The 27,561-nt window shown below is 37.5% G+C and overlaps 1 protein-coding gene across 4 annotated transcripts in view; it reads left to right on the top strand.

The window, feature by feature from the left end:
- Positions 1 to 27,307, top strand: part of rftn1b (raftlin, lipid raft linker 1b) — a 132,846-nt gene extending 105,539 nt beyond the window's left edge. For all 4 annotated transcript variants that reach the window (XM_079894392.1, XM_079894394.1, XM_079894393.1 and 1 more), the window contains exons 8-10: positions 16,655 to 16,758; positions 22,808 to 22,883; positions 26,594 to 27,307. In XM_079894392.1, coding sequence (XP_079750518.1) covers positions 16,655 to 16,758; positions 22,808 to 22,883; positions 26,594 to 27,010 — 597 coding nt within the window. In that variant the 3' untranslated portion in view covers positions 27,011 to 27,307. The remainder of the gene's footprint in view (positions 1 to 16,654; positions 16,759 to 22,807; positions 22,884 to 26,593) is intronic.
- The last annotated feature ends 254 nt before the right edge of the window (positions 27,308 to 27,561 follow it).

Raw genomic sequence — 27,561 nt, 5'->3', positions numbered from 1 at the left:
AGGAGAGTATATGAGTGTGTGTTATGAAGAGGAGAGTGTGTGTTATGAAGAGGAGAGTATATGAGTGTGTGTTATGAAGAGGAGAGTGTGTGTTATGAAGAGGAGAGGGTGTGTTATGAAGAGGAGAGTGTGTGTTATGAAGAGGAGAGTGTGTGTTATGAAGAGGAGAGTGTGTGTTATGAAGAGGAGAGTGTGTGTTATGAAGAGGAGAGTGTGTGTTATGAAGAGGAGAGGGTGTGTGTATGAAGAGGAGAGTGTGTGTTATGAAGAGGAGAGCAGAGCTTCAGTGCGGGAGCGCATCGACTCCTGTTTGTGCCTGTAGAGTAAAAAAGCTTTTTTGAAGAATTTTGAGGAGATTTTTGAAGAAAACTGCGATGTGCGATAACTATAAATAATGCGATATTCAGTAATGCTTATTGAAGTGTGAAAAATAAACTTAAATTATCTTTAAAATATATTTAAAATTATATAACCTACATCCACATTCTTTTTGTAACAAGAAATTTCCATATTTTTAAAATATCATCCTTTCGAGATAAAATAGCGTATGCACGTCTAGCTTCCTATTTTAAAAATTTGATTTAAATAATTAAATAGAACATTATTTTTCTATCATTAAATTAAAATACGAATTTATTGGTATTATTCCAAGCATGTGACATTTTATTTACAGCAGACGATCATGCGAATGACCACATGAGCAGCGTGACAAAACTCGCTCCTCCACCGTCTATAAATCTCCATCCGAATGCATGATTTTATCACTGAGATCCAGCGCTGCACAATATTGAAGAAAAATGCGATATGCGATAACTAAATAATTAAATAATGCGATATTCGATGTGCGATACGATAATGCTTAAAGTGTGTAAAGTAAACTTAAATTATCTTTAAAATATATTTAAAATTATATAACCTACACGTGTTTCACATTCTTTTTGTGAGAAGAAAACATCCCTAAACTCCTGACAGTGAACATCAATGTTTTACTGTATAAGAAGTGTTATTCTAACATCAGTGTAAACCACGGGGTTCAGGTTATCCTACATTAGGGTTATTTAACAACACAAACTGAAAAATAAAACACTGCTTAGTTTTTACTGTATGAATTAAATATATCCTGATTCTTATTAAAGCTACAAAAGTTATTCAGCCGAGAGCAGTGAGTGATTTTCTCTGTCTTTTGTTCATAACTCTAGTTATTGAAAGCTGTTGCGATATGCATATCACGATATATAGATCTGCGATATTTTGATAATTTCGATATATTGTGCAGCCCTAGGGTTCAGATTATGTGATTTTGAATCCTAAATTGTTGTGTCGTGGACAAGAAACATGTCAGACTGCACGTTGCTTCCCAACCAATCATTGCTCGCCATCTTTAACGACGTGCGTGATGTCACCGAGAAGGCGTGTCCTGAGAAATCGAGTCCCCCCACCCTAGGAATTAGGTCTCCTTTAGGACCCAGGCGGTAATGCCTGATCAAAAGCCTTTGTCACGATGTCTTGACTAATTACAACCTATTTAATATAAAATGAATGCCTATTGCATAATAAAACAAACACAACCATGCCTAGCAATGTATTTTTTTTTAAGAAGGATTGTTGCAACATACTATGTACTGTAAAAGTAATTTAATAATAATTTTACACAATAATAGTAATGTGGTATAGTATATTATATGATAGGCTACTATAATAAATTGAATACATTATTTGTCATGCTAAGTACACACAAACATCATAAATTTGAAACATGTATTCGGAAACTGTATTGGAAGCAAAACACATACATAATATAATATAAGCTAAGCTAGAGGGCTAATCTGGTAGATGTATGCTATGCTAGTACATAAGCGAACTTAAAAAAAACAGTAAGAACGAGAAATGCTTGATTTCACAACCTATAGCTTCAGTTATACACTAGCATATGAAACATGTAATTTAAAAGACATTAATGGTCATTATAGCACATTTTAAACTATATAAATCATACCGTGATTTTGCAGGAATTTTAATGCAGGCGCTAAAAATACTACCCATTAAAAGTGCGTTGACCCAATGGGATCACTCAGGGTCCTAGTTTTGAACTGGCTGTCTTGTCATCAGAAATGACCAAAAAAACAAAGATATCAGGCTAATATCATGTGGTCTGAACAGCATTATGAAGAAAAAAGTTGCATTTTAAAGATGTAGTCATGACATCACAGGGTAAAACATGGCTTTCCTCTATTGACCGCCAGTCATTTTTACCAGGTCATGAACTAATGTAGTTAAGACAGGGATATTAACAGACCAAATACAGCATTCACATTATTAATGATACGGTACATACCATATACAGGAAAGCCCAGAATATAATGTTTCTCATTAAGCATTTTCCCATAGAAAAGCATTATAAAGAAAACGTTTATCCATTTAGCGAGTTGGATTCATATTCTGAGCTCATCTGTATATAGTATGCATCATCAATAAGGCTATACTGAATTTGGTCTATTAACATCACTGTTTTAGTACATTAGGGCACTTTAAGTGTTTTTCACTTTAAAGTCCCTCTGTTTGTAACGATTGCAATACTGAAGCAGGAGCTGAATATGGATCAGAAGTGCAAATAAAACTGTATTTTGTTCTTGTTATTGTTCTTTTGCAAGCTGATTACAGTCACGTGACTGAAAATTATGAATTGTAAGATATCACAAGAAATACAGTGCACTGATATATTTTAAAGTACATGTTATATATGTTTATTTACTCTATGGTGGAAGCAGTCTTCAAAAAAAATAAAAAAATAATAAAAAAAAAGCCTTAAATTTATTTTAAAAAAGAGAGAGCCTGTGAAATATATAAAAAAATATGTTTTTAAATAAAAAAAAAAGTCACTTAGCCTAATTCACGTTTTTTCCTTTAAGGCAGAAATTGGCTTCCATGTAGAGGATTAAAAAAAATAGGCTAAATTCAGTGTTTTTGCAGAGCTTTGTTAGTCATGTCGTGCTGACATTGTAATGACTGTAATTCGCTGTTTGTGAAGTAAAAACACTGCTCTACCTGTATAACGAGCCCTGAACATTGTCCGGTCACTAAGAAATTAGGATATTGGAATGATTAACATGAATATGAAAACAGTTTCTGCAATGCTTGATTCCTGCGTTCGTCTATGAGTAAACACAGAGCGATCACGGCCTGAGGACGTCTGGAACGAGTCCATTAACTGCCTGAACCAAAGTAAAGCCAGTAAAGGCTAATTCACTAAAATAACAAACAGGTCAGTGTCATATTAATCACAGCTTTGGTTTAATATTCTCCATCCCAGTACAGTTTGAGTCCAGATAAAGCATTCTGATCTGAGTTTGGGAGTCGAACTGCACATTAAAAAACAGTATCCATGTATCATTAATACCAAACATATGGTATATAACATTATATAAACTCAACCTGGTCTGTCTGAAATCTTATTCTAATGCGGTAACTAATACTAGAGTCTGCTGTAGGTCTACAACTAGACATATTATTATTTTTTAATTAATACCATGAACCAGAACAATTCAATGAGACAATCTTCAAAGTAAAAATACAAAGTTCACTACTATAGTACGAAGCATCGTTGAAGAAATCAACTATAGTCACGACTGTTTCCCGAAACCATATTGTCCCAAATTGGTCGTTCAACCACGTTGGTTAATGATGTTATGGAGTAATAACTTATTTTTTAAATTAACACTAGATGTTTTGCTATAAATTACAGGACTATTTCTCATTTTTCTCAGTTATTTTGCTTTATTTCCAGATTCAATCATAGACCCGTTCTTACGCACTAGAGCTCGTTCACACATGCGCACTCTTCAAGAACTACGCTTTAAATCTCTTGACAAACTAAAAGACATAAATGACATTCGTATATATTCTAAATTAAAGACACAAATTGTACTAAATGTCAGCTTGATTATTTGTCTCAAGATCAGGATTTATTGAGTCCACATGTCATGCAAACTAGAAACTCTTCTTCTTACCACAGGTCGAGATCTGTCGCTCAAACACACAACTCTGCGATGCTGTTTGCGAATGTTCGTTGGAACGATGGTTTCGGGAAACACCGACTCGTTAAACTGCTGATAACAACGAAATTTGCGACTATAGTTGCTAACGATGCTTTCAGGAAACACACCCCTGTTTAGTTCCTGTCTCTATGAAGCCCCTCCTCCTGAAAAGCACACTGTGCTCTGATTGGTCGGCTGGATCAGTGTGTTGTGATTGGTCGAGCGCTTCGAGTGTGTTTGGGAAATGACCATAACCACCAGTTTAACACACTACTAACTAACTCAACCAGGCCCCGCCCCTTTATTCTGACGCGATGTGAAATTTAGTCCGACTATGGGAGAATCCGATTTATGTTTTGAAGCATGTCGACATCTGTGTCTTGTTTCTTGAAAGCAGTTTTTCTACTTGGATTTGATTTATTCAACTATAAAGGCTGGGAATAAGTCAAAAAATCATCAAACTCTTTCTCACTGGATCATGACGAGAGAGATTTAACAAAGTTGACCAAGTTAACTGAGCTAATAAGTTAACGTAGAGTTGACCGTTTGAAGCACACAGCGTAACCCAATTAGAGCTCGAATAAGATTACCATAACGCGATCGCATCAGGATGCCGATAACAAAATCAGCGTGAGAAAAACACTCAATGTCTCAAATTGTGCTCAACAAAGTCAAAGGCAGTTCAAGTTGCCGCAAGAGAAACATCAAAGTAGGAGCTTCAATGAAACGCCATTATGTTCCCTGAGCCATATAATTTTCCTCTGGCATTATATATTTAGTATGTAGTTAGAGCTGAAGGTAAAGTGTGAAGGTCAGTGCAGTCACTGGAGCAGTGTGATATCTAGACTGTAGATAGGCCATTAAAACACGTCCTTTGGCAACATAACCTTTAAGGCTCCTGTGGAGGTGAGGAAAACATGCGACCTGCCGTTTCAAAAGGCACTTTTCTTTGTCTGTGTGAATGTGGCTGAACTACACGACTCGGAAACGGATCAGAATCAGATTTCCAAATCTTTCATTAGCAGTGGGATGAGTCTGTTTCCACATAAACCGAGTTTTGGGCAACTTTATGATGTGTGAGATGAGTGATTTTAATGCAGGCGGTTGCTGTCAGAACGTGAGAGTATTGGGGTGAAACAGTACATGTATTCGTATTGAACTGAAATGGTACAGGCGTCACGGTTCGGTACATGAATACACACGGAGAATACACGGTATAAAAATAAATCAAACTCGCGTGCAAATTAATTAATGTAATGCGGAACTACTGTTACATACGCGGGTTCTTTAGGGACACCTAATCTGTAGCCCCGCCTTAGCTCTGAAGCAGGCTGCGATGTAAAGATTGCAATGCTGGAATATGTGTGTGTGTGTGTGTGTGTGTGTGTGAGAGTGTGAGAGAGAGAGAGAGAGAGAGAGAGAGAGAGAGAGAGAGAGAGAGAGAGAGAGAGAGGTGCGATCGAAAAGTCGCAAAGTGTTTACTTATATTTGTGTGTGTGTGTGTGTGTGTGTGTGTGTGTGCGCGTGTGCATGAGTGTGTGTGGCGCGGGCGCGATCAAACAGTGGAAACATAAAAACATACTCCGTAATTTTGTTTATACAGGACATCATTCAAACTGCAAAGTGTTTATGTTATTGTTAATTAAAATTAAGGAAAACAAATATATTAATCTGAAATGTAGCAAATAAATTTAATTCATTCCGGTACAATTACCAAACATATCTCAAGGTCTTTTTTTGTCTTTTTATTGATTTAATTAATAAACTAATTATATAAAACTACTACTGTCAGTGCACTACAAATAAACTGGTTCTATGCCTTTACTTTATTAATAAAACTTATTTAAAAAATACCAGGCTTAAGTGATTTATTTTCCTTTGGAGACATGCACAAGCCTTCTGCATTTCTGTTTTGCTTTTCCCTCCATTGTACCGAACCGTGATGTCTGAACTCTGAACCGGGGTATGAACCGAACCGTGACTTCTGTGAACCGTTTCACCCCTAGAGACTATACAGTTAAACCAAAATTTATTCAGACACCTTCAACATTTCTCACATTATCACAGTTTGTTCGCTTTAGTTCAGAAAATGGTGATAAAATATGACTCAGAGTAATCAGATCAGTTGATATTTGACTGGTTTTGTCTGTCCTTCTGTTAGACTGTCTCACACATGAATTATGTTGAATATCTGTCAGCTGTTAAATTTAACTACACAATTAGATAAATACCAGTTTAGCTCAACCAATCACCAAGCAATGCTTCATTTTGTTCAGTCTGTGTGTAAAAAGAGCATTAGCAATTAAAAGAAAAAGCACTTAAAGGGGTGGTTCAGGATTTTCGACATTGGACCTCATTTTCAAGTGAGCCTGGTTGTTATTCATCAGTGGAGACAGTTGTCAAAAAAATTCATCCAGTCCTTACTTTTGATAGTTCGCCTATGCTAGGCTAGCGCGAGTCAATGGTGCATGGTAGCCTGCCATTAAAAACAGTTTTACCCACTCCAAAGCAAATAAATTATAACTCCAGACTATCGATGTAAATGTCTATTGAGAGAATAATGTTAGAAATCAATTCTTGTATCTCAATTATCTGCGGCAGGTAATACACTTGCGTGATTGTTATGTGGACCGGCTCTCTCGGTTTCCTAGTAACCAAATATAACTCCGCCGCTGCTGTAGACTGCTTATAAATACAGGGAACAAATGATAACTAATGCAATGTGATGAAAGGGTAGTTTGATTTCTAACATTATTCTCTCAACAGACATTTACATCGATAGTCTGGCATTATAATTTATTTGCTTTTGGTGTGCTGTGGAGTGGGTAAAACTGTTTTTAATGGCAGGCTAACGTGCACCGTTGACTCGCGCTAGCCTAGCATAGGCGAACTATCCAAAAGTAAGGACTGGATGAATTTTTTTGAAAACTGTCTCCAGTGATGAATAACAACCAGGCTCACTTGAAAATGAGGTCCGATGTCGAAAATCCTGAACCACCCCTTTAAGCAGAACATGCTCAGGTCAAGGGATGGGATGATTACCGGTTTCACTATAAACCACGATAAAATGTACTGACGGTTAGTATTATCGTTTAAAATTGAACTTTCATTAAAACCGTGTTTGATTATCGCGATTTTAATAACTCACTGTAAATCCTGTCCAGCCAGCAACACAATATTGTTGTTTTCTTATTCGAGAAGAAATGGCGGAAGGCAGATTAATGTTTTAAATCTTACATGATCACACAAATATCATCAAAGTCTGTAAACAATAAATCAACTCTGATTTCATTTTCAATACAATCGAAAACGGAGACGCAAGACGGCAAGTTGTATTTGAATGAAACGAGAGAGCGCGTCCGTTGTGAGACATGTGCGCTGTGTTATAATGCGCGACGGTCATTATAAGGAAGGAAATGCCACAGAATATAATCTTGCTTAAAAAAGTGCATAGAGCTGCTTGTTTTATTTGTTGTTTGTTGATTTTCAACTTGTTGAAGTGTGAGCATCAGTTATTTTTGAACACTTTCATCTCGTTTTAACAATAATATTGATAATCACGATAATTTTGGTCTCTATTATCGTGATAGCCTATGAAATTTTCATACCGTCCCATCCCTACTCAGGTCAAAGAATCATTTGTGGTCCCAAATTTTTAGTCACTGTATGAAGAATTTTTGGGTATATGTCACACTTTACTTTATTTTGCTCTCCTCACTTCCATAAATGAACTATTATAGTGTCAGGCCTGCTCCCACTAGTAAAAAAATATATCAAAAATTATATCTGGTCTGGTGTCTGAATAATTTTTGGTTTGCCTGTATATAGCAAAGCACAGGCAGCTGAACGTCTGTGACAGACACGGCGTTCTGTGGACCCCGGGTAGAAAAGTGTGATATAGGTGTAAAATAAAAAGCTATTTTTGGTTGCCGAGAAATGGAAGTGTGTGAGCTGAAATCTGCTTCTTTGACTGAAAAGGTTAAAAACAGAAATAGATCTCTCAGATCTTCTGGTGCAGTCTTTGATATTTTTCCCATCATGCTTTGGAGGAAGTCTGGGGTTGGTTGAAGACTCTTTCTGCTCACTAAGGCTGCATTTTGATTACAGTAAAAGCAGTAATACTGTGAAATATTTTTACAATTTAAAATACTGTTTTCTATGTGAATATATTGTGAAATGTAATTCATCATTAGGGCTGGGTATCGAGTGCGATATTTTTTGGGCGCCGACCGAATTGCCTCGATACCATTGAGTATCAAAACATCTCTTGTCGTTCAGTACCAAATTTCGAGACCTAAGGGGTTAATCTCATCAACGTCAGTGAGCCAGTAAGCATGAAACATCAAGGAAACATCAAGGAAAAACACTAGTTTAGACCGGTTACACCCAGAGACGTGGCTGTATTGTGTAAGAGTCCCAACTCCCATAGATGGAAAAGATGTGGAAAAGATCAAAAGTGTGTCTATATTTCACCAGGCTTGATGTCAACAGCGTGCGATGCAATATTTGCAACCAGATGAAGAACTGAAGCGCGTCACAAATTAACAGAAACTCTGCGTTTATGCTATTCGCCTCACAGACATGAGAGATACAGTCATATAGAAAGCTTGAAATGTCTACTTTTAAACAAACCAATTCGACTCGAAAACAAATACTCTGATTATGTATCCAAATAAAACGTGCATTTCTTTCTATAGGCGTTCACTATTCTGCGGAGATGACGTCAACTTCATCTTTGCAGCCAACACTAGCCGCGTTTCCATTACCCTTCAAATTGCGCAAATTGAAATTGCGCATTGAAAATACGCCCGATGGAAACGCGTCAATTTCGCAAAAACTCCCATTTATCGCAAAAAAGTTTTTCCGCTCGCATGAGGAGGTTTTTCAGGCAATTTGAAAAAGAAATATTTCACAAAACTGCACTGGAAACAGTTTTTGCGCATTTACAGGTCACCTGACGTAGATGACGCGGTGTGTTTGGACAGAATACGAGACTGAGATCTTTATTAAATTCATAAAAGACAAAATAATTACAGGAATAATGGATTCTAAACCTCAAATAAATGCCACAATCAAGAGCTCGAAGCAGAAATGAGGGAGAAACACCCAGAAACTCCTCATATGTGCCGCTCACAAGTATAATAAGGGTCGTTCCTTACCATTAATGATTGGATAACACACATACGTCTCCTTTGATTAACAATAATGGCTAGTGCGGCGGCTGGGATATATATATAAACTTAACGTCCGTCGCCATGGTTTTTGGAATTACTTATCGCGAGAGGAAAAAATTAAGTTTTAGTCGAATAACATCGGTTAATGGAAATGCCTTAATTTCGCAATAGTTTTTTGTCGACATTTAGAAAAAAAAAAAATCGCAAAAGTTTTGCGCAAATCTGTAATGGAAACTCGCCTACTGACTCAGAAAACACTAGTTTATTAACAAACAATTAAAATGTCTCTTTGCAATTTTTCCCCGACATATTCATAATCATTAGGTTACTTTTGTTTTGCGGCAAGGTTTATGCGCGCGCTTGGGCGCGAGGCGTATATTCCGGCCCCTAGTGGCCTTCATGAGTATTTGAGTCTGTAAAAAAAAAGTCAACAAAATGAACAAATAAAACCAAAGGGTTTTTTTTAGGTTAATATGTAATGTAATCTTGTTAAAACGGATTTTCATAAAATTGGTATCGGAAAAAGTATTGTTCAGGAACTGGTATCGAAGTCAAGGTATCGGTATCGAACATTTTTGAACGATAGCCAGCCCTATTTATCAGTGTTGCTTTTGAAAACACCACAATGTTGACACTTACACAAAGTCAACCAACAAATGACATACATGTATACTTACAGTCCTCTAAATATAGAAAGAAAGAAATCACACACATCAGCTTCAAAGTCAACATGAAGTTACAACTGACCCTATCTAAGTTCTTAATATACACTCCAGGGGCCCTATCTTACACCCAGCGCAATTGACTTTGTACAGCGACGCATGTTTCATTCCTATTTTGCACCCGACGCACAGCGGACTTTTCCCTCCACAGACGCACGTCGGTAAATTAGGGAGTGAACTTGCGCTCCCGGGGGCGGTTCAGGGAAAAGAGGAGGCGTGTTCCGGCGCAAACGTTCCCTGGTGCTATTTTGCAGTTTCAGAAAACAATTCCACCACTGACCAGAAGAAACCTCGTCTAAAGTCAGTGCCGTGTTGCGCATGTTATTCAGATGCTATTTTAAGGGCGCATACTTGGCCATAATGTAGCGTGTGCACAACGCACACACACTTTACTTCTCTCATCTACACACACGCAGCAGTTTTCATTTTTGCAAACCATACATTATTACAAGGAACAATATTACCACACGAGGGAAATCATTGTTGTGTCCATGAAGATGTGAAAAATAGGCATAAATCTAGCTTACACATTTACCCAAATTATCATACGCCTGTTTAACCGAAGCTAATCTGGGTGTGTTTCTCCATCCCAAATGTCACTTCTCTGTGTTTTACGGCCCTGACGGGAACGTCGGTCTCCTCGGCTGTGAACCGCTCCTGGCAAATCCGCCGTTATAATAGCAATCCGCCATGGAACAAGCGCGCCTGCTCTTAAAGGGAATGTGAGATGACGCTCTGATTGGTTTATTTCACGTTACGCCCAAACCACACCTATGAGTAATGAAGCGACTTCACACCAACACATTTTAGATTTGCGTCGGGCGCAAGAGTCATTTATCCCGCCGGTATAATAGCAACAGCCCCCGAGACCCGCCCGCATAGTTACTTGCGTTTCGCGCTTGATACTTGTGTTTCAGATCGTTAAAATAGGGCCCCATGTCTTATAATGAATGATCCCTTATTAAAGAAATGTCTTTGTAAACTTTCATTAAAAGGTTTCTCCACCTCTGAAACCTTTTTCTATCCTGGATGACATCATCTCCAAACCATTGGACTCAATACTTTATCTCACAATCCAATCAATTACAGATGGATAAAATCAAGTTTTTTCTCATTAATCATCCTTCTTCACTCTGAAATGCTCCACATTACGAAAGCTGGCTGTTATGTTGACTTTACGACTCTTGCTGAGGAGTCTTGGTTCTGCTCTATTTCACTCACCTCCATGATGAAAGAGTGTAGCACTTCAACAACATGTAGATGTTCACAATCTCACAGCAACGGAAAGCCATTAAACAGGCCATATTTTCTCAATTCTCCTCCACTTTTAAGTCTGTGGAGCCGTTAACAGGGTCCACTACTGGGACGTCTTCCAACAAAAACCTCTTCTCACATATTTGGATTCCCAACAGGATTGGCCTTGGCCAATGCAAATACCCAAAAAAAACATTTCGACAGAAACCCGGGCCTCTCAACACACGACAGACAACAATGTCATCCAATCTAGGCAAAAGGGCTTCATAACTAGGAAGGGTGTTGAAACACAACCTCCACAAAAGACTAAACTAGGAGTCTGGCTCTGTCCCAAAGACTACGTGGGCAGAGATACTGTAGGCTGTTCTGAGAGGTGAGCATCACGTGTGTTCTGTACACTGAAGGCATTCACACCAGGGCTCGCAAAATGGCTAGCCCGACGTCCCGGGGCTACACCGGAGCAACCAAACTGCATAACCGGCCTGCCCGACGTGCTATCTGAAATAGTGTAATCAAATTCCACCCTTTATTCACATTATTGACTAGTTATTTATTTTAAGGGAAAATATGTGACCCTGGACCACAAAACCAGTCTTATGTGTAATTTTTTAATTGAGAAAGCTGAATACATAATCTTTCCATTGATGTATGGTTTGTTAGGATAGGACAATATTTGGCCAAGATACAACTATTTGAAAATCTGGAATCTGAGGGTGCAGAAAAATCGAAATATTGAGAAAATCGCCTTTAAAGTTGTCCATTTCTATTGGCGATTGTGCTGCATCCATTCACAAAAATAAATGTTTTCTATATTTAAGGTGGGAAATTTACAAAATATCTTCATGGAACATGAACTTTACTTAATATCCTAATGATTTTTGGCATAAAAGAAAAATCTATCATTTTGACCCATACAATGTTTTGCACAAATATACCCGTGCAACATAAGACAGGGTCACATATGACCTATATGGGGGGGGGGGTAACAAAATAACATTACGATGTCTAGAAATCAATTTCAATAGAAACGTTACATTGGGTTTAATTAGTCTTTTAATGAGATCTACTAATATTGTTAGTGCCGAGAATTTTCACTTGAATAAATGCATAGATCCGCACACTCTGTTTGAGTTCTTCAATGGTCTAGTGGTAGATCTTTAGAGGTTACGGGTTCTAATCCGCACTCGTATAGTTTTTTTTTTTCACATCAAATCCGATTATGTTCATCAGTGGTTGTATATCAAGCAGGGATAACGTTTGTGTGCATTTCATTTAGTGATTTCACCGGAACGAATAGAGAGTCTCCGCAACGCCGATAGATTGAGGAGCGCGTCCGAGTGAAGACTGTGTGCGAGCGTCCCAACATTATTATTATTTATTGCTACACTTCAATATGTGATTTATTCCATCAGAAAATTCACACTTTTAACGTTGTCAGACTTTAAAACAACAAGTTGATATCTCCGATTCAGAATCTGACTCAAACTGATTCATGTTCCATACTGGTCACACACATTTCAGTTCAGTTAGAACCAGATGCATATTTGTATTGATGATTCTAATTTGATTATTTTATATCCAATTGTTGATATTTGTGTTTTGAAAAAAAATTTGATGTTTTGACTCCTAACCAATCTTCCGATTTTTATTTGGGCTAGTAAAATTAATTTCGGCTACCAAAATCTGAAGAGTGCCACCAGCGATTTTGAAATTTTGTGAGCCCTGATTCCCACAATGCATTGTGATAAATATATATATATATATACACACACTACTGGGCAAAAAAAAAGGTGCCAAGCCAAAAATATTTAGGGATGCACCGATATGAAAATATTGGCTGATACCGATAACCGATAATTCTTTATGTTTGAAAGCCGATAACCGATATATCGGCCGATAGATCTAAATCCAAATTTGTCTTTATTATTTGAGAGCCTGAGTGATTACTAAAACAAAATTCTCACCATTAAAAGCCATGTCCCAAGCACACAATTATAATGATGTTTTCATTATAATTTTATGTAGACGATATGACAGACTTGCACTGCTCATGTTGCTCTGAACTGTATTTTTCATACTGAACCATACTTTGAAGTTATTCCAGTCACATGTCAAGCAATTCAAAAGCATCATGTTGAACAGTGCACATCTGAAGCGTCTCAGCTGAAGGAAATAATCCATTATTTATTGGTATTATTTGCGTGCTTTTCAGGTCTAACAGTCTTTAGATACAGATTACGTACAGAAATTGAATAAAGTAATCAAATGTAAAATAATAACACAGCATAATCTTCACTTCATAAATTAAATATAGATTAATCCTAATTAAAGTTACTTAAGTTTTTGCAGTGAGTATTTTGTTGTTTGATTAACATTAAAAACAGACAGCATCAGGTATATTATGCTGCTGTCACTTTAAGACAATGCACGCATCCAATATAATGATGCTGTTATACATTCATTTTCTTTCTTGACTGTTTACGTTCACTTTCCTTGGAAAAAAGAATTCTTCACGCCTTAAAATATCTTGAATGTAACTCGACACCCTTGCCTCATTTAGTATGCGCGGTTCTATGAATATGCAAATGAGCCCCGCCTCCACTCACTCACTCAGCTCAGAGATCCACTGGTTGACGATCACACGTTGATCTGATTGGTTACAAGGTAGTTTGTGACGTCAGAAACACCAGCGATTTCAAACCGTGTTTTTTTTTTTTAGACTGTCTTTGGTTCACTGCAGTTTTAAGGAGAAAACACTCAGCTAAAAGCACATTAAAAACACCACATAGACATAAACAACATTAAAAGCTGGATTTTCACCACAGGGGGACGGTAAGACAATTAAAAGCTTAGTGTTGTTTAGCCATTTTAGGCTTGGCCCTTGTTTTGCCCAGTGTGTGCATGTGTGTATACATTCAGTTCAAGTAAACAAATAAATAATATTTCAACCAATCTACCTAATAAAACATTTTACAAAAACAGCCACTTAGTAGGAAGGTTCGATGGGGTTAAGTTGTTGTCTTAGAGGGCAGTTGCTTTAGTCAGGAAGTCATCATTTTGTTGTCTATTCTGAACTTTCCAGAGTGACTCACATATAAACGAACCGTGTATTCATGCAAAACCTGTGGTGCTTAATTGCGAGTGAAGCATTGTCATCTCATCTAGCGCTGCCTTGTGTTATCATCATGAGTGTGCGCGCGTGGCTGACACACGACATGGTTTCTATTTGAGAACCGCCGTTAAACCGCACTGCCTTCCTGAAATTAGGGTACAAGCTTTCTCTGTAAAACCACAGTACATGCCTAACTGCTCAAAACAACCCTGTTGATTTACACTTTTCTCTGAATTACTCACAATACATTCTTTATTGAAACATCTGTTATATTCACGGGGCAGAAATTAAACCTTAATCTTTATCACTTGAAGTGTATCAGACCGGATGTTCAAATCCAGTCAACAACTTTTGGTCTGTTTTTTTCTTTCTTTCTATAAACATGCATTAAAATGAAATTTCTTCATTTTACCCATAGTGAAAAACTGGGAATTGTTTCCAATCATGATAAATCAATGTATCTATATCTACTTAAATTATTCAGCTTTTCTCCATAAACATCCTTTAGAACGAAATTTTCAAAAGACTGACAAGCAGTTTTTTTAATAGAAGTTGTGTGTGTCAACATTTTAAGATATGTAAATATGCTAATTATTCACAGAATGCTGCTCTGATATATCTAAGCAAGTGTCCAAGAAAATAAAAAGAACAAAAAAGTAGGGATGCACGACATATCGGCCACCATATCGGTATCGGCCAATCAGGGCCTTACGCAGGGTTTTATAAATAACAAGGTCCCAAAAGTGATTTAAAAAAAGTCCGTTTTTTTATTGATCTCGACATGTGCATTTTAAGGTGTTTGAAGGCCAAAAAAGTGGACAACAGTAGCTTTAAAAGCATGTCAGTGGGCAGAAGCATAAAGTATTTTATCAGATAACAGGTTCTTAAACATCAATGAATGATCCACACTACAAAATGGAAATGCAGAATGCTTATGCTTATTGTTGACAATACACAATCACATATTCGAAACAGGAGTGGCCTTAAATAAGAAATGATTCAAGGATCATTTTGCATAGATGTTACATTTCAATCAAACGCCAATGCAATCCTTATGTGTCCAGAGGCATATATGAGCAATTAGTATGAGCATCAAATTTCAGTTTTCCTAAATTAATCAATGTTTTTGGACTAATCTGTTTATTTAATGGTTCAATTGCTCACTCATAGACAGTCACTTATCGCCACCTACTGGCTTAATGATGCAAGTTGCGCAAACACAGACAAGCGGAGTAATACGAACAGTGAAAAGTCCCAGTGCAGATACTGGTGAAATATTCAAACACTTTCGAGGTCTACAAATATATTTATACAATAATAATGATAATATATTGAATAGGTGCTTGTGTTGTTAAATTGAGATTATAGTTTCTACTGTCTTTAAGCAATCTCATTCTGGGCACAGTATGCAATGATCTCTCAGTCCCTTTAATCTGTAAATCTCCCCTTCGCAAAGCTGAGCTTTGATTAATACAGTCTTTGCAAACTGATTTTTTCTGTTGGTCTTTTAAAACTTCTATCGTAAAACAGCTGTTTAGTTTAGCTACTAGCATCTTATCTTGCACTGTATGACTGTTAACTGAAGCGTGAAGCGTCGCGTTGGGATTCGCGCTCGGCTCGCGCTTCTGTGAACATAAAGCCGCTTGCTTTGATTGGTCATCTCAGATATTTTGACACTGACGAGCGGGTGTTTGAGTGCTGAAGCAGCTCAGATGAGAAGGTCGGTTATCGTCGCGATGTGCGAATCATTGCAACACCAAAAAAGAGTTAATATTAGGCAATTATTTCACAACGTTCATACACAGGGTACGACCCTGCGGCCAATATATGTTCATTTATAATGTTATTGTTATCGGCCCGACAAGAAAATTTGGCCGACTTATTAAAACCGATAAATAATGGATTATTTCCTTCAGCTGAGACACTTCAGATGTGCACTGTTCACAATTATGCTTTTGAATTGCTTGAAATATTATTGTGATCACTTCAAAAAGGAAAATACAGTACAGAACATCATTATAATTGTGTGCTTGGGACATGGCTTTTAATGTTGAGACGTTTTAATGTTTTCGTAATCAGGCTCTCAAAAATTTGGATTTAGATTTATCGTCCGATATATCGGTTATCGGCTTTAAAATATAAAGAATTATCGGTTATCGATATTGGACAAAATGTTCATATCGGTGCATCCTCACAAAAGAGCGAAAGAGGGTGTGTCTAAACAGAGTCACTATATTAACAATTCTTCATAAAGACCTACAAATGTACATTTTGAATACAACGCACGTCTCAAGTCAATTTTGCTACTTAAGTGTGAATTCGTAGCATTTTTATACAGCAACTGTTTTTTCTTTTCAGGGTTTACAGGTGAAGACAGACTATATTCCCTTGCTGCAGTCACTGGCTTCATTCGGATGGAGACTCACTTGTGTGCTGCCTACACCCATCATCAAGACTAACAGGTAGAGACTCCTAGCTAAAATAATTGCTTTAAAGGGGTGGTATAAAGCCCTTTTCACAAGATGTAAAATAAGTCTCTGATGTCCCCAGAGTGTGTGTGTGTGAAGTTTTAGCTCAAAATACCCCACAGATATTTTTATATAACATGTTAAAATTGTCACTTTTTGAGGGACCTTTAAATGCAAATGAGCTGCTGCTCCCGGCACAGTGGGCGGAGCTTCAAGAGCTCGTGTTCGTTTACCTCACACACACATGCGCTGAACATTTCAAAAACTTTTAGGCTTTTATGTTCAAAGTCAGACAATGATGGAGAGACTCGAGAAGAAGTGACAACATGTAGAAGCAACAGGACATTTCTGAATAGTTAGTTGATGAATTTATGAAGCTGATGTGGAGTTATCTTCTAGTCATTGATTAGCACATTCTGTCTTGATAATCTATCGCGTTCCCAAGGGCGGTGTTTATGTAAATTTTAAGGTTAGTGATGTCACTAACCCGGGAGGAATGTCGTTGTAGTCTCTACCAGCCGTTTGTTGTGCGTTCGTCGGAGTAAGATGGCGGTGTACTTTCTCTAAATTAATTACACAAAATTACAGCAAGGATCTGCTCTAGTTCTAGAAAATGAAGAACCAAGAAGTGTGCATCAGGTGTGCTTTGGTTTTTTATGTTTTTAATTAAAGTGTTATATTATAATGCCATCATATTCTGTGCAGGTAATTAGCTTACTTCGCTGTAAATAGAAAAGCATGACAATATCACTGCTAAATACCTTTCAGTATTGTGGTATTCCGCCATGTTTCCCACTCGACATTGCGGTGGCGTTCATGTGCGTTCAACTCGTATATACGATCTATACGAGATGACTTGAACGCACCAATAGTGCTCGGGGTATAAAGACCTCTCAGACCTCATCGAGTCAGAACATGACTGTTTGCTCGCCGTAATGAAATGTCAATACCAGCTAACTGATGGTTCCTGTATTAGCAAGTGGAAGCTTCCGGCGATGTCGAACTGAAGTTCACCATGTAATCTCCATCTGTCATAGGATCCCGCACTGGCCTTTCTCTCACACATCAGCTTTCCATCCCTGCTGATTAATTACGGGCCTATTTTAAACTTTCACAAGAAGCCACAACGCAGCTATATGGCTAATTAATCAAAACGCTGTCCTAGATACAACAGAACCGTCACTTTTCAGTGTCTGGCCTTGTTTTCCTGGGTGGCAGAAAACAACATGGCAACATGTGAGTAAAACTCACGGTCCTTACTAGGGATGAAATGGTTACCGGTTTGATGCTAAACCACAATAATAAAAAACGATTGACGTTTAGTATTAGAGTTTCATATTTTATATTCATTCATATTTTCATGTTCATATTCATAATTATTAATAATCATTAAAACCGTATTTGAGTATCACAATTTTAAAACGGTCTCATGCAACGTAGGTTTCGTTTTGTGTGAAAACATGGCGGAAGGCAGAGTGCTGAAAGAATTTATATGACAGAATGTATAAACAAATTAATTTTGTCTTTAGAAAAGTTACAAAGACATTTGCTCTCCATCTTCCCCTAATAAAGTAGTGTTTATAAGCTTATTGCTGCTTTGTTTACCAATATATCTCTGCTGTTCCATAAGCGCCACCTACTGTCAGAGAGTAGATTTACATTTTCATTCAGCGTGTCTGCCGTTTTTGTTCAGACTAATGTGAAAAACATTACATAACTTGTTGTTAAACATGTATAAGGAAAATAAGTGTTCTAAAAATGTCAACAATTCAGATGTAGAATTGTTTATGGAGCAGATAACAGTAAATGTGTAATGAATCCTACTGGAGGCAAGTTGAAGTAAACCCAAATGCAACTTTAATTCCAGAACACGATCAAACATAAAACAAAGGCATGACGAGGCATGAAACTGAAAACACAAGAGCAAGAACCAGAACATCGACAGGAAACATTCAATACTAGACAAAGACACGGCAAATATGAGGTTTTAAATACACAGACTAATTACAAGACAAGGAACACCTGTGAACAATGATCAGACGATTAACCAATGACAAGACACATGGCAGGATCACATGACAAGACACAGAAACATGACAATAGGCGCGTTTCCATTACAGATTTGCGCAAAACTTTTGCGATTTTTTTCTAAATGTCGACAAAAAACTGTTGCGAAAAGACGGCGTTTCCATTAACCGATGTTATGCGACTAAAACTACATTTTTTCCTCTCGCGATAAGTAAAATCATTCCAAAAATCATGGCAACGGACGTTAGGTTTATGTATATCCCAGCCACTGCACTAGCCATTATTATTAATCAAAGGAGACGTATGTGTGTTATCCAATCATTAATGGTAAGGAACGACCCTTATTATACTTGTGAGCGTCACATATGAGGAGTTTCTGGGTGTTTCTCCCTCATTTCTGCTTCGAGGTCTTGATTGTGACATTTATTTGAGGTTTAGAATCCATTATTCCTGTAATTATTTTGTCTTTTATGAATTTAATAAAGATCTCAGTCTCGTATTCTGTCCAAACACACCGCGTCATCTACGTCAGCTGACCTGTAAATGTGCAAAAACTGTTTCCATTGCAGTTTTGCGAAAAATGTCTTTTTCGAATTGCCTGAAAAACCCCCTCATGCGAGCGGAAAAACTTTTTAGCGATAAATGGGAGTTTTTGCGAAATTGACGCGTTTCCATCGGGCGTATTTTCAATTTCAATTTGCGCAATTTGAAGGGTAATGGAAACGCGGCTAATGACAAGAACAAGAAACAAAACCCAGAACGTTACAAAATGCCTATAAATCATAAAAATTTAGGCTAAATTTACAGTATATTTTAACTAGGCCTATACCGTGATAATATTGATAACCGTGATCATTTTGGTCACTATAATCATGATATGAAAATTTCATAATGTTTTATCTCTAGTACTTGCATGTCACTAAAATTATCACCAGTATTAGTGAAGCTACTTTAAAACTGTAAATTAATCTACATGATTTTAACGATCTGAAACGCAAGTATCAAACGCGAAACGCAAGTAACTTTGTGGGCGGGTCTCGGGCGCTGTTGCTATTATACCGGCGGGATAAATGACTCTTGCGCCCGACGCAAATCTAAAATGTGTTGGTCTGAAGTCGCTTCATTACTCATAGGTGTGGTTTGGGCGTAACGTGAAATAAACCAATCAGAGCGTCATCTCACATTCCCTTTAAGAGCAGGCGCGCTTGTTCCATGGCGGATTGCTATTATAACGGCGGATTTGCCAGGAGCGGTTCACAGCCGAGGAGACCGACGTTCCCGTCAGGGCCGTAAAACACAGAGAAGTGACATTGGGGATGGAGAAACACACCCAGATTAGCTTCGGTTAAACAGGCGTATGATAATTTGGGTAAATGTGTAAGCTAGATTTATGCCTATTTTTCACATCTTCATGGACACAACAATGATTTCCCTCATGTGGAATATTTTTCCTTGTAATAATGTATGATTTTCTAAAAATGAAAACTGCTGCGTGTGTGTAGATGAGAGAAGCAAAGTGTGTGTGTGTTGTGCACACGCTACATTATGGCCAAGCATGCGCCCTTAAAATAGCATCTGAATAACATGTGCAACGCGCCACTGACTTTAGACGAGGTTTCTCCTGGTCTGTGGAGGAATTGTTTTCTGAAACTGCAAAATAGCACCAGGGAACGTTTGCACAGGAACACGCCTCCTCTTTTCGCTGAACCGCCCCCGGGAGCGCAAGTTCATTCCCTAATTTACCGAGCGGAAAAGTCCGCTATGCGTCGGGTGCAAAATAGGAATGACACATGCATCGGTGTACAAAGTCAATTGCGCTGGGTGCGAGATAGGGCCTGATATGTCTAAATGACAAGCAAACTACTGTTTTGAAGAATTGCACTACTGTTCAGTTTAGGGTCAGTGTGATTTTTTTTTTTACTGACAGTAATTTCTATTTCAAATCAATGTTGCTCTTTTGAACTTTCGATTCATCAAAGAATCTTGACACGTAAAAATGAAACACAGTTTCCACAAAAATATGAGGCAGCACAAGAATGCAAATGAGTTTGTTTATCAGCATCTCTGTAATATTTCCACATTGATATGCATCACGCCGTACCGAACGCTTGTACATTCATTACATTCAGAAATGCTGAAGTTACCATTCAATTAAGCCCTTAATGACGGGGATTGTCGTGTGCCTTAGTTTGGATGCTGGCGAGACTGAAGACCAGAGCTGTAATTTCACCGTCCCACTCGTTTACATTTTAATGGACTTGAGGCTTGCAGGAATCCAGCTTTTCTCTTTGATTTAAGCAGGAAACACTTGAATAAATATACAGTTCCTTGACAAGCAAGAAAATGGGAAGTGGGAGAAAAAAAAAATCAAAGCAGGGACGATTTAGACGTTTGGTATTGATTGCAAGCTTATGCCAGAGATGCAGAGGCACGTTTGATTTGTAGCAGGATCGTAAAGAGAAACAGAGAGCGTGAGAAAGATCGAGAGTGTTTAGTAACACATCTCCATCTTCTCTGAAGATTAAACGGCTTAACCGAACTGTGTTTTATCAACTTTTTAAACGTGCATTCACCCCCAAAACTGCTAAACTCACCACCACACTCGATGATGTGCAGCTTCCTTCTCTACATTAGCCCTGGCAAGACGGCAAGAAAGAGAGATTTAGTCATCACAGGATTTCACAAAACAGATATTTTATTTTGCTCATCCCTTTCAATGCCGGATGTTCCCACAGCGCTCACGGCTAAAAAATTTAAGAAGATCTCCAGGGGGGGGTTTCTTGCACCATCCAGCATTATTGGAGCTATAAATACAAGATAAGATGCTGAATAAACAAGCGCACTCTAATAAACAAGAAGCGGCTGCTATGCAAAATGTTGCATATCTGGAACAAACAACTTAAACTAGCTGGTGTGGATGACCTTTGAGTTTGTCTCGCCATGCTATGTAACAAGAAGCATATCTTTTTGTCTTAAAGTCCCCCTTGTGGTGAAAACAAGTGTTGTTTATATATGTGGTGTTTTTAATATGCTTTAAGACAAAGCATGTGTAAATCCATAAGTCGACTCCATTGCTGAGTATTTCCTCCTTAAAACTGCAGTGAACCAAAGACAGTCTCAAAAACACGCTTTGAAATCGCTGGTGTTTCTGAGTCACAAATGACCTTGTAACCAATCAGATCAACGTGTGATCTCTGAGCTGAGGGAGTGAGTGGAGGCGGGGCTCATTTGCATATTCATAGAACCACGTATAGTAAATGAGGCAAGGGTGTCGAGTTACATTCAAGATATTTTAAGACATGAAGAATGTTTTTTCAAGGAAAAAAACATTTAAATATGTAATTTTGGTGATCAAAGGTGAGCTTTAAGAAATAAAATTATTGACTACACTAATTATTGATAAAGCCCTTTTCATGTTTCATGTGTGAAATAAATCTATGATGTCCCCACTGTGTGTTTGTGAAGTTTTAGCTAAAAATACCACATAGATATTTTTATATAGTATGTTAAAATTGTCACGTTTTTTACGGATTTTTTTTTTTTAAATATGTCACTGGTGATTAAAGATGAGTTTTAAGGTACAAAATGATTGAGTACAGGGGGACTTATATATATATATATATATATATATAGATATAGATATTTTTGCACTGAAAATATCAGTGAATTATTTATTTTTTTATGTAAATTAATATAATCTAGTTGGATATGATGCAAAGATTTACTTTTAGCAAACGGCCCTCAGTCAAGTTTGATTTTTGGCCCTTCATATTAAAAAGTTTGGGAACCTCTGCCAACTTTCTGTTTTAAGGAATATCACGTAATTTTTCTTTCATGTTTTAATTCCAGTGTTAAACCTCTGTGCAGAACTTTGCTTGCTGAAAATGTAAAAAGAAATTTTTCATTTTTATTGATAATAAAATAGAGGGGCCCTAGACCCGGACCAAGCAGTGTGACTGTAGTGTAATCACATCTAGATCTCTCACTCTGCTTCTGCTTCTTCTCCCTCATCCAGTGATGGAAGTTTGGCCACCAAACAGATCGTTTTCCTCCAGAGGCCGATGTTGCCTCGCAAGAAGAAAGAATCCAAGGTGAGTGAACTCGTATTCCAGACGCATTACTGACATACTGCTGTCAGACTCACACACACACTCTTCAACACACACACACACACACACACACACATACTCACTCTCTCACACACACTCACACTCTCAAACACACACAAATACTCACTCTCACACACACACTCACATTCTCAAACACACACACACGCACACGCTCACTCACTCTCACACATACTCACTCTCACACATACTCACACACTCTCAAACACACACACACACACGCACGCACACACGCACGCACACACACATACACACTCACATACTCACTGTCTCACACACACACACACACACACACACACACACACACTCAAACACACACACACACACACACACACACACACACTCTCTCTCAAACAAACACACACACTCTCTCTCAAACACAAACACTCACTCACACACACACACACACACACACACACACACACACACACACACACACACTCACTCACAGACAGACAGACACACACACACACTCTCTCTCTTAAACACACACACACACACACACTCTCTCAAAGTCAAACACACACACTCTCTCTCAAACACACACACACACACACACACACTCTGTCAAACACTCACAGTCACACACACACATTCAAACAAACACTCTCTCAAACACACACACACTCACACACAATCACTCACTCACACTCACTCACCTCACACACACACTCACTCTCACACACTCACTCACACACTCTTAAACACACACTCACACACACACACACACACTCACTCACACACTCTCTCACACAAACATACACTCTCACACACACACACACACACACACACACACACACACACAGTTAATATGATAGTCCTCCTCACACACACTTTCAGAATCTCTGCTGCCCGGCTGAAACTTGCACATATAGTGTGTGTTCGCAGTGTTTTTACAGCGTTCAGGCATTTCATTAAATCACCACATAAAATGGGGCAAAAAAGCACAAGACGCTTGAACAAAATAATGCATAATTTAAACAGAGATTTAACTCCATGCCACTTCAAAGAACACCAGAGCGAGTGTGTGTGTAGTGGGTGTTACTGCGTGTGTGGTTTGCCTGAAGATATTTATTTACATGGCAGTGTTGTCTTTTTACATGTTTATTTTTTTTTTGGAAGAAAGGGCCAATGCAGACGAGCTGTGCTAAGCTTGTCAGTTTTACACGCAGTTCAATTCATATTCACAACCATAACAAACTGAAGACGAGGATCTAAATCAACTTTTTCCAAAAACAAAAATGTCACGTGGCATGCAAGAGCTTCGGGTCCCATGATGCATCTCACTGAGGAATCCACAGATACCGGTTTAACATTCAGCGTATTCATAAGTGCAAGACAGCAATAATCATGTTTTGAACACTTTTATAAATCACAATGATCTGTGGTTTACTATACTTGAAGGATATGGGCTTAAAAACTAAAGGGTTGCCGAGATTGACAGCGGAGCGAATGGTGAGAGCATCAAAACATTAAGAAATACTTTATGCAAATCAGGGGTGGAGACCGCTGGACGACAGCCAATCACAGCATTTTTCAACGGTGTTGGTTCAGGAAGTATTTTTTCCACTCATTTCTCCCATAGGGATTGCAAAAAAAGTCTTCGTTAAAGCATTTTAGGCCATGAACCAAAGCAATGAGGAGAATCACAACATTACAAACTTTGATTTGACGCAAAAAAGTATTTGAAAATCAGACAAAAATACAAAGACTGTATTTCGTGGCTTCAGAGAGGGAAAGAACTACAATCCCACGAAGCATTGCGAACAGTATAATCGAGTTAAAAATGTTAGAGAAATGTCAAACTATGCATTTAAAAAATGTTGATTATATATACATAATGTATTTTTAAATGTATTGCAAAATATGCATTGAAATATAGTTTGAGAGCGAAGGAATATCGACTTGATTCCGTCAGTGCTTCATGGGAGTGGGCGGAGCTAAATAGCTCTTTTGGCATGTTTTGCTTGTTTCGGCTCTCTGATTGGTGGAATTTTCTGTACAGCATTATGGGTAATGTAGTTTTTCACCACAAATTCCGCTGTTTACTATAAAACTAAGGTGAAAACATGCGGGCTGACGGCTTCAACAAAAGCAATAACCATTGATTAACAACCTCGTTGCTCACAGTAGGGCTGACTTTAACGGTTTATAAGTTATTGTTGAAAAAACAAAGAAAATTCCCTATAGAGAAAATGAATGGAGTTTTTGCCATCTATTATCATACACTCACACAGTATATACCGAGAGAGAGGTTATGGTGGAGCATGAAAGGATTTTTGACACTTACTTCACACCATACAGTCGATGGCGGGTCCAGAATCGACTCATTCACGGGTGGCGTGACCAAAGTTCTGTCACTGTTGATGTCCGGTTTTTCAAACAGTGTTATTATATGAAGCACGCACCTGTTGACTAATCTGGTTTCAGACAGTTTCCGACACAGCAAAACGCGACGTGTAATTATTTATTTCACGGCTCTCTGGACTTGACGTTTGATTAATCAATCGCGGCATCCAACGGCCTCATATATTTGTGTCCATAGCAACGCCGTCATCTGCTCTCCCGGCTAACTGAAATTGGCGCCACTTTTGCGTCTTTCGCGCGCCTCACTCTCTTACATACACACGTGATGCAACTAGCGCCATCTTGCGTCTCGGTTATCGATTACAGTAAAAATCACCTCAGGCCTGGGAACTTGAGAATTAATGTTACTGGAATATTTTTGCAGTGCTTTTAGTCTGGTTAGTAGGCTGAATGGTTTGTACATTGTAATGGACTGTTATTTCTTTGATTTTTAAGATAATTTAGGCTACAGGTAGATAATTTTAATTTAAATAAATAATAACTAAGATAAATGATTGCCCTCAGAGAGGAAATTATTTTCCCCAGTGGGTTCATACATAACACAAACACACAATATATGTATGTGTGTGTGTGTGTGTGTGTGTGTGTGTTTATAAGAATTTCAATTTTAATTTAAAATGAATTTAGCAAAATGAAATGAAATATACAGTATGTATAATTCATGATTTCATTTTTACTGCTAAATAACTAAACTCACCAATAAAAATAAAATGTAAATAATTGTAAAAAATGAAAACACAACATAATGCTATATATATATATATACACCCATATATATATACATATATATGTATATATATATATATATACATATATGTGTGTGTGTGTGTGTATGTGTATATGTATATGTATATATGTGTGTGTGTGTGTGTGTGTGTGTATATATATATATATATATATATATATATATATATATATATATATATATTGTGGTATATAAAAAATAAAATGTATGATTTCATTTTATAAATGTATAAAAAAGTAGATATATTATATTTCGCAGTGTTTTTTTTTAATGAATTATAAAATAATTAATACATTTAAATAAATGTAAAAAAAAAATCTACAAAAAATAGGCAATCAGAATTTTGATAAAAAGAGTGTACATAAATTGTACTTTTTTATTGATCATGGAAGCAGTGATTCATAAAATGATGATAAAATAGCCTAATGGTAAAGCATTATAACCAAGCACACTTTTTAAAGAGGCAATTCGTGAAAAATATGTATCTGTATTTTAGGTCTATCTCATTATCTTTTTATTAAAAAAAAGTTTTAAAACTCTCCGTCGACATTGTCTATTTCAGAAAGTCATCTTTAAAGCACGGAACAAGTCCAACAAGAACTCCGTCAAAGACGCACCAAAGAACAAGAAGAAGAAAGAGAAAGAGACAAGTGATCAAAAGAGCAGCGACGGAGCCGAGAAGAGCGCAGAAGACACGAATACAAGCGTGAACGAGCGACGGGGGGAAAACCTGAATAATGAGGCTGAAGTGCAGAGAGAACCGGGAGAGGAAGGGAATGAGACAGAGGCGACAGGAAGTGATGTCACAGCTGGCGGGGATAAACAGGAAGCAGGAAGTAGCGAAAGAGATGGAAACGCTGAGGAGAAGGTAAACGAGAGTAGTGTGAAAACTGAAGCTGAAATGGGGTCGGATAAAGACACGGGACGACAGGAAGAGGAAGTGGACAAACAGGAAGACGGCTCAGCCAATCAGGATTGAGGATGCGCTCAACACACCTGGCCAATGGAAGTGGGCCTTTATGAATGTTAAAATGCTATATACCTTGCAAAAAAAAACAAAATCTCTCAATATTTTGTCTTGTCCAGTATCTAAACATCCCTAAAACAAGATCAATTCACAAGGGATTATAACGTTGCCGCCTTAAATTTTTTAAGTACACTCAACTTGGATGTTTAAGTCATTTCAACTTAAATTACATTGAAAATGTAAAAAAATGAGTTAAAGCAATGTAAAAACATATGTTATCATAACTTATCGATCATATCATTTTTAGGGCTGGACAACAAGCGATTAATCACATCCATTTGTGTTTGCATAATATACGTGTGTACTGTATAATTATTTTGTATATATAAATACACACACATGCATGTATATATTTCAGAAATATTTGCATGTATATAAATTCATACATAATTTATATTATATATAAATATAAATATTTGATATATAAATAACACATTTTTCTTAAATATATACATGCGTGTGTGTGTGTGTGTGTTTATATATACAAAATACATATTATACAC

Source organism: Squalius cephalus (genome assembly GCF_949319135.1).
Source record: "Squalius cephalus genome assembly, chromosome: 15".
Classification (NCBI taxonomy): Eukaryota; Metazoa; Chordata; class Actinopteri; order Cypriniformes; family Leuciscidae; genus Squalius; species Squalius cephalus.
This window is presented reverse-complemented; position numbering and strand designations above follow the sequence as displayed.